This window comes from Lolium rigidum, chromosome 7, assembly GCF_022539505.1.
Source record: "Lolium rigidum isolate FL_2022 chromosome 7, APGP_CSIRO_Lrig_0.1, whole genome shotgun sequence".
Lineage (NCBI taxonomy): Eukaryota > Viridiplantae > Streptophyta > Magnoliopsida > Poales > Poaceae > Lolium > Lolium rigidum.
Genome location: NC_061514.1, coordinates 287,968,108 through 287,980,843, shown reverse-complemented (window position 1 = coordinate 287,980,843; position 12,736 = coordinate 287,968,108). Strand labels below are relative to the sequence as shown.

At 42.6% G+C, this 12,736-nt stretch overlaps 1 protein-coding gene across 1 annotated transcript; it reads right to left on the bottom strand.

The window, feature by feature from the left end:
* Window positions 1-573: 573 nt before the first annotated feature.
* On the bottom strand, window positions 574-11,076 carry LOC124672929. Its single transcript, XM_047209082.1, has 7 exons — window positions 11,018-11,076; window positions 10,821-10,874; window positions 9,211-9,441; window positions 7,294-8,317; window positions 6,412-6,567; window positions 6,119-6,308; window positions 574-647 (listed from the first exon to the last, which is right to left on the bottom strand). Exons 1-7 carry the CDS (start codon window positions 11,074-11,076, stop codon window positions 574-576), a joined length of 1,788 nt encoding a protein of 595 aa, XP_047065038.1.
* Window positions 11,077-12,736: the final 1,660 nt, after the last annotated feature.

Here is a 12,736-nt window from a genome sequence, read left to right as displayed (position 1 = left end):
GTGATGTGATGATCAGCGTAGTTTTGTGTCTGATTGTTACCACATCAGCAAGTAATTTGAGCAGTGCCACTGTTTTTTTTGTCTGGTTGGTGCTACTTCAATTCAATGCAGCTATTGTTACCAAAATATGGCAAGTAATTTGTTTCATGGGACTTTCACCATTTGAGAGAAGTGCTTGGCTGATGGTATTTTGTCCAGGAATTTTTTGTTTTGCTACGACTAAGTTACAATATGACTATCTTATTAACAATGTTGCAGTCTGCTGGAAGGCTGGTACTAATCTGGTTAGGCTGATGTTAGCTAGTTTTACTTACGGCTGGTGCTTCATGTCTCTCTTTTGCTTTTCTTGTTTATGGCTTTACTGAACTCGCCAACACAACACCACATGCCATCCGGAGATTAACAGGGTTCCATGCATATAGGACCAGAACATAACACAATGCATCTGAGGCTCTCAGCTGCATAGGAAGAACATTCCAAGGATTTGATAACCACACACAACATATCATCCATTCCACTAGGACTCTACCATGCAGGATTTAATTGCTAGGAAAAAAGCTAGATAACTGGATGTTACATCCAGTTGTCCCTAAACTCATCCAGTTCTTGCTTGGCGAGCTCCCTCATTAACTTTTGGCCACGTAGATCTGGTAGAAATACCATGAAGTTTATAGGTGTAGTATTAGGGCCATGTACAAAAGAACAGCTGTTTAACTAAATAATGACAGATATCAAGCAGATTATATGCCCTCTAAACATATTTGGCTTTTCAGGAACAAGACAGTATGCATCTTACATCTCAGTATGCAGCAAACAAACATATAAAACTGGTATTTTAATACTGATATTGCAAGTTAATATGAAATAGCATGTGAAGAGAAGGTATCACTTACTAGCATTCCCACTCCGACAGACATAAATATTTTCAAGGGGTACAACGTTTGCCCTGAACATATGTGCCAATGTATTGACTCTCGCTTCATCATTTGAGCATTTGATCTTCACCATTTGAAGGTCTTTGCAAGTAAACGATCTTCCCATTGGTTTGACACTTGTTTCCAATTAATGCGTTCCTGGTGTTGAATTTCTTTTGCACATCACCAGAACTGTAAGCCTACGCTAACATACAAAAAACTAAGAATATAAAATCAAGAACCAAGTAGCATAAACCAAATATGTAAATACACATACCAATTTAAGTTGGAAAAAGCCTCTCTATATCAGGGGAATGCTGCATCAAGAAAATTAATGCATCAAAATCAGCTGCTATACATCATTAGGGACATGGTCTTCAGGTTGCTAAAATTTGGATAATTTTCAACTCCCTACGTAGAACCACATTCATATTGCAGATAAAAGAGTACTACCTCTTTCCCGAAGTTTAAGGCTTATATTAGTTTGACTAAGTTTTTACCAAAGCACATTAACATGTAAAATAGAAAATTAATATCATTAGATAGTTAATGAAATATATTTTCATATTGTATCTACAAATTTTATATTTGTTGATAGATTCTTCTAAAAGATTGATCAAATTTTACTTGGTTTGACTTTAAAAAAAAAGCCATAAGCTTTGGGATGGAGGTAGTATTCAGCAAATAATGGTAATAGCTGGAATCAACTTCACATTGTATACAGGAAGTTTATTCAAGGAAAAACACCTATTGGTACGAAATGGTTCATTATTATTTTCTTGTAAATGAGCTCACTCTGCCCTTAGACACTTATTAGGGCCTATTTGATTCAAAAAAATTGCATAGAAAATTTGAAGGATTAAATCCTATAGGAAATTTTCCTATAATTGTTATTTAATTTGTAGGATCAATTTTCATAGGGTTATTTTCTAAGAATCATTTACACTAGATTTCATAGGACAAGCCAAACTGTGAATGCTATGCAGATTTTGAAATCAAGCTGGCCATTTTCCCGTAGAACGTTCAGTGTGTAATAACCATACCAGTTTATAGCCTTCCTCATCCTCGACCAACATTTAAGAACTAAACTAAATACTGATACTCACTCCATTTCAAACTATAAGATGCTTTAGCTTTGTCCTAAGTTAGGCTTCCTTCAGTTTGATTTAATTTATCAGAAAATGTACATAGATCATAATTTAGCTAAACAATGTATTGTTCATGCAAATTGCACAGAACGACTACTTTATGACGTTAAATGATTGAAATTTGGACTAATCGAATGTTAAATCAAGATCCAAGATGAATGACCTATTCTGACTATCTACTGCGAAACAACCAAATGGTATATGGATCGCGATCCAAATTAATTCGGTCGTCCAGATAGTTGAGAAAATACATGTTGTAATTAAGTACATACAGAGGTCTACCCGCAAAAAAAAAGTACATACAGAGAGGTCTCCCAAAATAAAATAAAAACTAGCAAATGGACCCTACTGTTGTATTATCAAATGTCGTTTAATAAATTTTGGCATTATTTTCGGGGTAATGTAACATGTGAGATTTCATTCATGTATATTCATTAGTTTGTTGCCAAGCAAGAGTGTGCGTCTATCGGAAATGCTGAACGGAACCCGGGTACGGGCGAGGATGAAAACTCAGCCAATCAGAAAGCATCACGTGGTTGTATATGTTATGTGTCTGCAATATGTCTATAAAGTATTCAGCGCGTATTCACTAGCCGCATTAACTTCCGATGGCAGCCTGTCCTTATCCACCTTCGTCTTCCCCAAGTCCCCAAATAGCATCCACCATTTCAGTCATGCCCCAGCTCCCTAGCTAGCTTCCTGCCGGCAGCAACCTCATTCGCCCAAGCTCCCCCGTGTACCATACTCCTCCACCCGAGCTTCTAGGTAGTGAGCTCCTCTAGCCGTCAGAGCTCATGCTCCCAAGCTCCAAGGAAGCAAGATCCTCCGGGCGCTCTGCTCCTCCATCTAAGCTCGAAGTTAGCAAGCTCCTCCGGCCGTGCGTGGTGCTCCTCTACCCAAGCTAGTTCCAAGGCAGCAGGCTCCGTTAAAGCTCCAAGGCAGCGTGTTCCTCCGACCGCCTCGTGCTCCTCTGCCCGAGTTCTTACATGTATGGCCAGCAGGAAGAATAAGGCGGCGCTGCTCGGCTTCAGGCGCGCGTCCTTGGCGGACGATCCGCGCGGCGCTGTCACGAGATGGGCCTCCGGCACCAACGCCAACTCTACCACGCCGTGCTCTTGGCCCGGCGTCGCGTGCTCGCCGCCGACCGACGACCGCGCGGACGCGAGGCGACCGACCGCTTGCTCATGCCACCTTCTCCCCCGCGTGGGGCGCGGCCACGGGAACGCCGTGGAGTGGCTCAAGGAACGGCGGCAGCAGGAACACAGGGCGCGGCCGCAGGAAGGCCGGGATACCGGTCCCGGTTATTGGCTCGAGGACCGTCGGCCGCAGGCGCGGCCAAGGGAACACCGTGGAGTGGCTCATGGACTGCCGGCAGTGGGAACACCGGGCGCGGCCGCTGGAACGCCGGGCGATTGGTCGCGGTGATTGGTTCGAGGACCGCCGACCGCTGGCACTCCTCCTCTGCCCAAGCTCCAAGGCTTTGAGCTGCCCCGGCCGCTGTGCCCCTACGCCTGAGCTCCAAAGCAGCGAGCTCTCCTCCACTCGAGTTTCTCCGGCGCCGGTGCTCCTCCGGCCGAGAGCTCCAATGCAGCATGCTTCTTCACCTGCCGTGTTCATTCGCGGAGCTTCTCTGTCCCACCTGCACCTTCGGCCCTATAATGGCAATGGGTACCCACGACCCGCGTACCCGCCGGGTAAAAACCCAATAGGAGTACGGGTATGGGAAAAAATAATACCCATGGATTTGTAAATGGGAAAATATATTACCCACCGAGTATAGTGGGTGCGGGTATGGGATCGTAGAACCCATACCCACATACCCATTTACCCATCAAATTTTGATATATGGGCCGCCCTAATATTCTAAACTATTTAATTTTTCCCTAATCACAACCTTTATGTTGGTAGGCTGAACCTCACGCTTTCCAATCTCACAATCGCTAGTAGGTTAGTGAGGATTAGATCTATATTTAGGATTGCTTCACCTTCTGTCATATTCTTTTGATCAATTTGATGTGTTGTAAACGCCGAAACGCGTGTATTTTTTACCCGTGGGTACCCATTTACCCTGTCGGGTGACGGGTATGGGAAAAACTTGTATCCGTTGACGGGTATGGGTACGGGTGATGGATAAAATTTAAGACGACGGGTACGGGTATGGGATGGCTCTACCCGTACCCATACCCTGCGGGTGCCATCCCTACTCCGGCCGAGCTCCAAGGCCACGAGCTCCTCTACAGCCGCACTTCTCCTCCGTGAGCTTGTGCTGATTTTTCTCGAATCAGGAAAGAGATGCATGTGTATGTTGTTCTCTGGGAGCTCTATTTTGACTCGTTTTTTCTACTTTGGATGTTCTGTGAAGAAATAGCGCTTGTTCTTGACTTCTTGGTGGATTCTACCACAATTATTTCTAGTTTATTTCCTGATAGACTAGAAATGGTTTTAGAGACAATTATTTGCTGATTGCTAGTTTGTCACAAGGCATGCCTAGTGCATGTTCTTTCTTTTCTTTATTTCTTTGTGATTTTAGATTCTCTGTTTTTCTCTTTTGATTTCAGGATTAGTGAATATGCTCTAAGTGGTGGATTCTACCACAATGTTTTTAGTTTATTTTCGGATAGACTAGTAATGGTTTTAGAACCAATTATTTTGTGACCTCCATTTCAGTGCATGTTCTTGTTTTTCTTTATATCTCTGTAGATTTATATTCTCTTCATTTCTCTTTGATTTGGGTTACTTTTACTATAAATGAAGCTTAATCTGGCAAGTACAAATGTATTTTCCTATCTTCCAAGGCCATGAGTCTATTTCTGAATGCACTTTCAAGACACTGATGCTTACGGCATTTAATTTCAGATTATGTATGCAATTTTGAAGTTATACCTGGTACAAAAATGGTGCATTTCTTAATTGTGGAAAATAATGTTCCTTAATTAATCTGTAAATTAGCAAAAAAAAAACATATTAGACTTCTTCCATTTTCAGCAGGTCAAAATCAAGCATTCACAGTAACTGCAATAAGTCTGTACGGTTGGTCCGTACCATGGATTAAAGTTTCAATTAAAGCACAAGTGCATGCATGGGCGTCGATGTATGTACATGCATCGTATACATCTTAACAAATCACAGGGAAACACCGTATAAAATAATTGCTATATTAGTTGCTAATCGCAAAGCATGCATGGGCGGACGCGATGTCGACCTCGCGTGTTGCCAGGTCCCAAACGTCTGGGTATACTTTGTGTTTATCCAACTAAAGAACTGACAGACGCATTGTCGTCAGAATCAGAATGACGGTCATTTCCTTCCAAAACAACGCAGCTAAATCTGCAAGACGCAAAAGGTAATTATAACTCACCGAAAGGCAGGCAGGCCAACTTGGGAGCAACAGGGTTCTATGCATAAAGGACAGGAACATAACACATCGCATCTCAGGCTCCCAGCTGCATGACCCTGAAAACATTCAAGCGAGGAGTATCCATGTATCTTTCAGGACGAAAGCAAAGTTACTACATACCACACGGTACTGCTAGCTAATAGTCTCAACTCATCCCACTAATATTCTAGGAAGAACATAAAAACAATTTGATAGTCACACACGGTACAATCATCCATGTTACTAAATAAGGGCTTCAAAAGATTCGTCGAAGCTTTGAAAGCACCGTCTTGCTTCGTGGAGATCATGGTTTGTTACTAGGCCTTGCTAACTTGCTAACTGCATAAGAAATGTTACATACAGTTGTCCGACCCATAGTCAATGAGTTCTTGCTTGGCGAGATCCCTCATAAACTTCTGGCCACGGAGATCTGGTAGAAATATCAGGAAGTGGGTGAGTGTGTAGATTAGAACCATGTACTTAAAAACAGAATACACTTCTCATTCAACAGAATAGCGACAATATATATCAAGCTCATTAAACATATTATTTAGCTTTTCATGAACAAGGCAATGTGCATCTTACATCTCAGTAAGTCATATAGGAACATCAAACCAGTAATCTAATACTGATATTGCAAGTAAATACAAAATGGTATGTGAAGAGAAGGCATGACTCACAAGCATTCCCACTCCGGCGGACATAAATCTTCTCAAGGGGTACACCATTTGCCCTGAACAGATGTGCCAACGTATGGACTCTAGCATCATCCTTTGAGCATTTGATCTTCACCATTCGAAGGTGTTTGCAAGTAAACGATCTTCCCAATGGTTTTATACCGGTTTTCAATACCTTCCTAGTGTTGAAGTTCTTTTGCAGATCAGAAAATTGTTATTAGGCATCTGCTCAGATACTAAAAACTAAGAAAGTAATATCAAGAATCAAGTAGCATACACCATGTATGTACACATACCAGTTTAAGTTGGAGGAAAAGCCTCTCTATATTAGGTGAATGCTGCAGCAAGAAAATTAATGCATCGAAATCAGCAACCATGCACCATTCACCAAGGGACAGGGTCTTCAGGTTGCTAAAAGTTGGACACCTTTCCAACTCTCTTCTCAGAACAACCTTCATATTGCACACAAAGGAGCATTTAGCAAAAAATGGCAGTAACTCGAATAACTTTAGACTGTACAAACTGCATATCAGCGTTTTATTCAATAGAAAGAATAAAACAAACATAACCATCCCAAAAAACAAAATGGAAAACAAGATATAGTGATGTATTATTATAGTTTTAGCACTTATTGGTACAGTATGAACCATCTATCTTCTGAAGCAAGTATCTATTGAAGGGACATTACCCCTATACACTCTTGACCAAATATAGTTAATCTTTTTTTGACAACTTTAAATAAGGGACCCAACACTGTACAAAAGGACCAGCTGAAAAGATACACAATTTACGGCAACAAAACAGGACAAACAATCCTTTGAGAACATAAATCGTGAATAATGCTCCCCCAAAGCTACACCCTTTCATATCTAAACGATTCACCCACTACATTTTGATGATTTAACAAACTAGTACTTTTATTTATTTGAACTTCTGTAACCAGGTGTTAACAGTGTCTACTATATGTGCTCATTGGACATGTGTGTACTGTTCGAGGGAACATAACACTGCTTTGGGATATATCCCCACTAATTGTTTTCCCTCTAGATTGTTATCGCTTCGTCAAATGCCGAGGAACAAGTACCTGAGAGAGAGAGAGAGAGAGAGAGAGAGAGAGAGAGAGAGAGAGAGAGAGAGAGAGGGAGAAAGAGATGAGCAAAATATGGTGATAGTTTTACCTCTCCAGCATCTGATAATAATTCCAAACTCGTAGCAGTTGAAAGGCTTTCAAGAATATGACAACCACCTAGAATCTTACTATCACTGCCACCACTGTTTCCATCATAGTTACTGCCTTTACTTGGAATCTGGCCTATACCTTTGTAGCCATACTTTGCATCATTTGCAATCTCATTGTATTCATACGTGTTGTCATCACTATCAATATCACTGCCATAACCATAATTGTCCTTGGAACCACCATGCCGGTATGCCTTTTTAGGGAAACTGTGTTCATATCCGACCTTATAATTCTTAGACTTATCATAGCCATCTTCCTCATCAGTGTTTTCTTCAACATCATCACAACTGCTGTTCCCAAAATCATCAGCACTCATGTCATTATCAGAGTCATTGTCGTCATCATCAGTAGTTTCATCGCAATCATCTTTATCACTGATCTGCTCAAAATCATCACTCAAGAAAGAGTCATCAAGTACGATAGTGCCTGTGACCAGCGACCCAAAGTTCTGAAATGACGGAACTCGGACGGAAGGAGTGACAAGGCGCAGCAGCACGAGGTTTGGAGCGGTGATGGAGAAGTCCAAATTGAAGGTGCATTTGACCATGATTAAAGTCTTCAAGGAGGCAGACACAATCTCATGGGTCGTGAACAGGCAGTCCTTGAGATCCAGCTCTTCCAAAGATGTGCAGCAAGAAGAAAGCTGCTGGAGGATCCTGCCGTCGAGCCTGGCATACGACAACTTCAGGACCTTGAGGTGGCCAGAGACGAAGGGCACGCGGTCCAACAACGCGATGTCCTTGCGATGCCCAGCAAGGTGAACAACCCGCGCTCTGCGGTTGATAGCAGTCCTGATCCACATGTCGGAATCGTTCTCGTCGTATCCCGCATTCTCGTCGCTTGACCGCAGGAGGAGCGTGTCCACCGCCGTCGACACGTCGCGGAGGAGGAAGAGATGGTGGACGAAGTCACGGAACTCCTCGGGCGGATCGTCGTCACGGCCGGAGTAGCGCACACGGAGGCAGGGCCGGCCCATAGGCCGCGCAAACAGTGCGACCGCACTGGGCCCCGCGAGTCAGGGGCCCCAAGCCTGGAGGTGGTAGTTCTATAGTAGTATCATTTGTAAATTCTGTTTTTAAGGACTATAAATAAAAAGCCCAACCTGATCACCTTGCACGGGAGAAACACACAAAGAAATCGATCATCGGCCAGTCATTGCACTTCTCCTGTGTTTGCTCTGGTACTCAACGATTCATCTCCTGCATGCATGAAATTCTAGGACGGTGTGTCGCTGATGTGGTTTCCAATGTCACGGTTATTAATGGAGGCCAATGTCACGGTTATTAATGGAGGCCAGTGGTACAACTTCATCGACTTCAAACACGATAATTTTTTCCAAATCAAATAGTAGCTGTTTGAGTTTACAGCGACGGCAAGCTCTGTTTTCGTCATTTCCATCCCACCTCAATCAACCGTGGAATACTCCTAGCTCATCTCTCTTTTCTCTTTTTTCATCCCAATAATCAAGAAAAAAAAGTTGAATACTTGATTTCCGTTTTGCTTTGTTTTAAAGGTATTGATTGGATTTGAGAGAGTGCTTCCTACTCAAGAGAAAGAGGAAAATCGTTCTAGTCATGTGGCTGTGGTCTTCTTGTTTTGTGATATGTATTCTATAAAACGATATTTTGTGGAGTCATTTTGATTTTCTTACAATAATGATTAGTTGGCTTGATCGGGAAAAATATATATCATGTAGTGTCAGTTCTAAATTTAAAAGATCTGTGATCTATGCTATGTACTAAATATTGCTTTATTTTTCAATCGAGAGTGTTTTGATTGTTTGTGTGATGAAGGGCCCCTTGTTATCACTTTGCACCAGGGTCCCGTATAAGTATGGACCGGCCCTGCACGGAGGTCGACGCAGGGCGCGGATGCCCACAGGTGGCGCCACCGGCGCGCGAGCACGCAGGTGCGCACCACCTCCCACGCCTTGAGGGACGACATGATGTGGTGCAGGAGCGCGTCCGGGAGGGCGCTGAGGCGGTCGGCCGCGGCGGCACCTCGGCGCCGGGAGACTTCGAGCCAGCGCGGCGGTGCGGCTCCGAGCGGTGGGTGGTTGCAGGGTGCATTTCGTCGAGCAGATGACCTGCATACGGGTTTATGGACTCCCGGTGTAAAGATTGTGCAGGAAAATCGATGGAGGAAGATGCAGATGGAGAGCGAAATGAAAATCCGTGGAGGAAGAAGTGGAACTTACAGAGTGATTCGCGGAAATCGTGTGGAGTTCTTGCCGCTTTTGAAATCCGAAACTGGGGTTGGAGGCGACCACTAGAATCTCGCCTTCTAGCTATAGGGCGACAGCTGCTTAAGACGTTATTTTTTACTAGTAAACATGCCCGTGCGTTGCCACGGGACGCAAATTTTATTTCTAGATACACATATATAAGGAGGGATATATATTTCCTTACAGAAAACACATTCCTTGTAGCAAAGAACTTCAATGGAATCATCTTTGTCCACACTATGGTTCAACTCTAATCACCGACTCATTGTAGGCACATGTGTTCACAAAAAATGCAAGAAACTGGGCATCCAGTGATAAAACGAAAATACTGTTATATTTTCGACCAAGTAGTTACATAAATCTCGTACTTGCCTAAATCTATCAATTAAAAAGCAACATTAACAATGCGCGATCTATTAACAGCTAGACCCTTAATTTAGGCTTTCAAGCCTATACTTCAGCTTTTTTTTTTGGCAATGAATGCCCACTTCTTTCTTGCCATTTCAGGCAACACCATGAAGCCACTTGATTCTCTCCCTCCTTGGTTCCTTGCTGCATATTTCTTTCCACACCACTACACTGCTTGAAATCAAAGACTCCTCTTACTTCTTTCTTCATCTTATCAATGTTCTATGCCATTATCTTGCACATTGCTTTTGGGAGATTAGAATAATCAAAAACCTGTCTCATGTAGTGAAAGTAGAAGGAATAAAATGTTGTAGCGAACCAACAGATAGCATACCATATATAATCATTCTCAGAGATCATAGGGGTGTCTCATGCAGCCATTCCTTATCTATCTTTTGATCATGTTTGAAGTATCACATTAGATACAAAAGAATGGTGCTTAAGCCGATCTGCAACTACATGTATCTGACCCAATCCAAGTAGACGGAAAAACTACAATAGAATAAAATGGTATAGGTTAAGTTTTCTTTTCAATGTTATATCTAAAGAAAGTAAATGAAGAGCTTTAACTAAATAGATCGATGTTGGGAAAGGAATCATAATACCAACAGTACAACATTAGATCTACACCTGCTATATTTCACAAAAATAAGTAATTTACATTTTTCCTTGTGGCCCATTCCCTACAAAGAATCAGTAACTTGGGGTGCACAAGATATTCCCTACAAAGAAATATATATGTTTTGAGCATGGATTAGGGCTCTACTAATGTTAATTTTGTATTGTGGGCATCGCAGAAACGAGCAAGAAAACTAAGAAGTCAATATCAATACCTCAGCAAATCATGATTACCAGAGATGCAGCTTGCACCAATATCGACATTACACCTAGACGATAAGCAAATGAATCATCATGCAGCAACTGGTGCAATCTTAATTTTGAACACAAATAACTTTTCTGATGCTCATGTCTACATGTGGTAAATGCAAGAGAAAGATTAGCTTCATAAACACTCCTTATACAGTTGTACCTGGTATCTAGAGAATTAATACAACTATCAATCATGATTGCCTTTCCTCGTAATACCATTTTTACAGGAAATAGTAGGAAAATATCTACTACTTAAAAAGAAAGCAAGAGTATATACACAATGGGTACTCTGCTACTTAAAAAAATAGTGCTAAAATGTGCGCTATAAAGAAGCAGTGCAGTAGCTCATAATTCAGATGAATCAAAGAAGAATCGAGCAAAGGCATACTAAGTGCACGGGACAGCAACGAATGGCATTCCGAAAAAATTACGGACATATACACAATCTACTTCTTGATCAAGATATAAATCATTTTAGAGAAGAACTTGCGAACCAATTGCTTGACAAATAGCTTTATGGTAACCCGTAACCTACAGCAAAGGCTCCCCATGACGACATGCAGTCCACTTGCAAGAATTCTTTGGTCTTCATGAATAGAAGTTTTTTTGCAAGATTTCAGAACTGTCAAGTTGTTGCAAGATTATGTAACATAATGCATCAGTCTTTCCTATTCCAGATTGTGCTAGTCCAGGCTCACTTTAATCTACAAGTTTTTGCTCTAGTGAAATACATCATCTGAAAATATCTAGGACGTATTTGGATCAGATATCGTAAATGAGACCAACAACGGAATTGGTTAACAGAGGCATTTGCGGTGTAATGGAAAATTGCCGATTTTATTTGGTTCAAAACGGAAAGGGATTTGATACCAGAGCGGTAGGGGCAGAAATCCTAGTTGTACATGGGATCCTAATCAACAAATCAGAATCAAGAGGGCATGGGAGTCAACTGGACAGAGGAGAAGGCCGCCGTCGCTGCTGTGACACAGAAGGCGGGATGGAACGCAGCATGTACCATGCCGGCGGCGGCAGACTCAGCGGAGGTGACAACTACGGCGGTACTTGATTACAGGGCAAAACGAGCGAACCAAACACGTCCCTAGTGCCAGCAAATAGGTGGTTCCGTTGCCAACAAAACTTGCAACTATACAAACAAATGAGTCATAGGAAAAAAACATCATCTTTAGCATCTAACAGAATCCAGTTTGTATTAACCCCTGAGTCACACAAAAATGAGTCATAGTACTATTCGCTCCTCCTAATAATTATAAACTATTCATCAATGAAATAAACCGAGAGAAGCAATTGATCGGACTCAAGAGGACCTTACCGTAAAAGTTTGGAGTACAGGGTACATTCCACTGCATCAAATTTTGCAGATGCATACAATCGAACACCTTCGTTGGGGCATCCTCCATGACGCAGAGCTCCCTACCCCCACCATGACGCGTAGCTCCCTCCTCTCCTCCAAGGGCGCGACCATGGTGAGTTCCCTCCCCTTCCTCAGTCACCTCCGACCCTTCCCCTCTGCGAGCTGGAGGCGCAACAGTACGGCGTGCAGCGACACATTGAGGTGTCAGCCTGTCAGGGAGATGTGGTTGACCTGCAGCAGGCCCGTCCATGGTCATACCGCCACCGCCATGTACCCTCCCATCCATCTGCTTCTCTCCCTGGATCCCTACCAGGTCGGGCCTCTTTCTTCTTGACGCTCCCTCCGGCCACTAGCCATCATCCATGGAAGCCACCGGCCATGGAGACAAAGGATCTCAGGTTAGCAAGCCATCAACAATTTCATTTGGTATGTAGGCAACTGAGGTGTATACCATCACCCCATTAAGCATCTCAAATTCATATGACTAAGCAGATGGGTTATTCTGTG

Bases quoted from the DNA above. Each gene is read 5' to 3' on its own strand.
- LOC124672929 (XM_047209082.1), bottom strand. From the start codon at position 11,076: ATGGTATTACGAGGAAAGGCAATCATGATTGATAGTTGTATTAATTCT. The intron at 9,442-10,820 runs GTATTGATATTG...ACCCGTATGCAG, and splicing joins GGTAATCATGATTTGCTGAG to GTCATCTGCTCGACGAAATG. The intron at 8,318-9,210 runs CCTCCGTGCAGG...GGGCCGGCCCTG, and splicing joins GCATCCGCGCCCTGCGTCGA to CCTCCGTGTGCGCTACTCCG.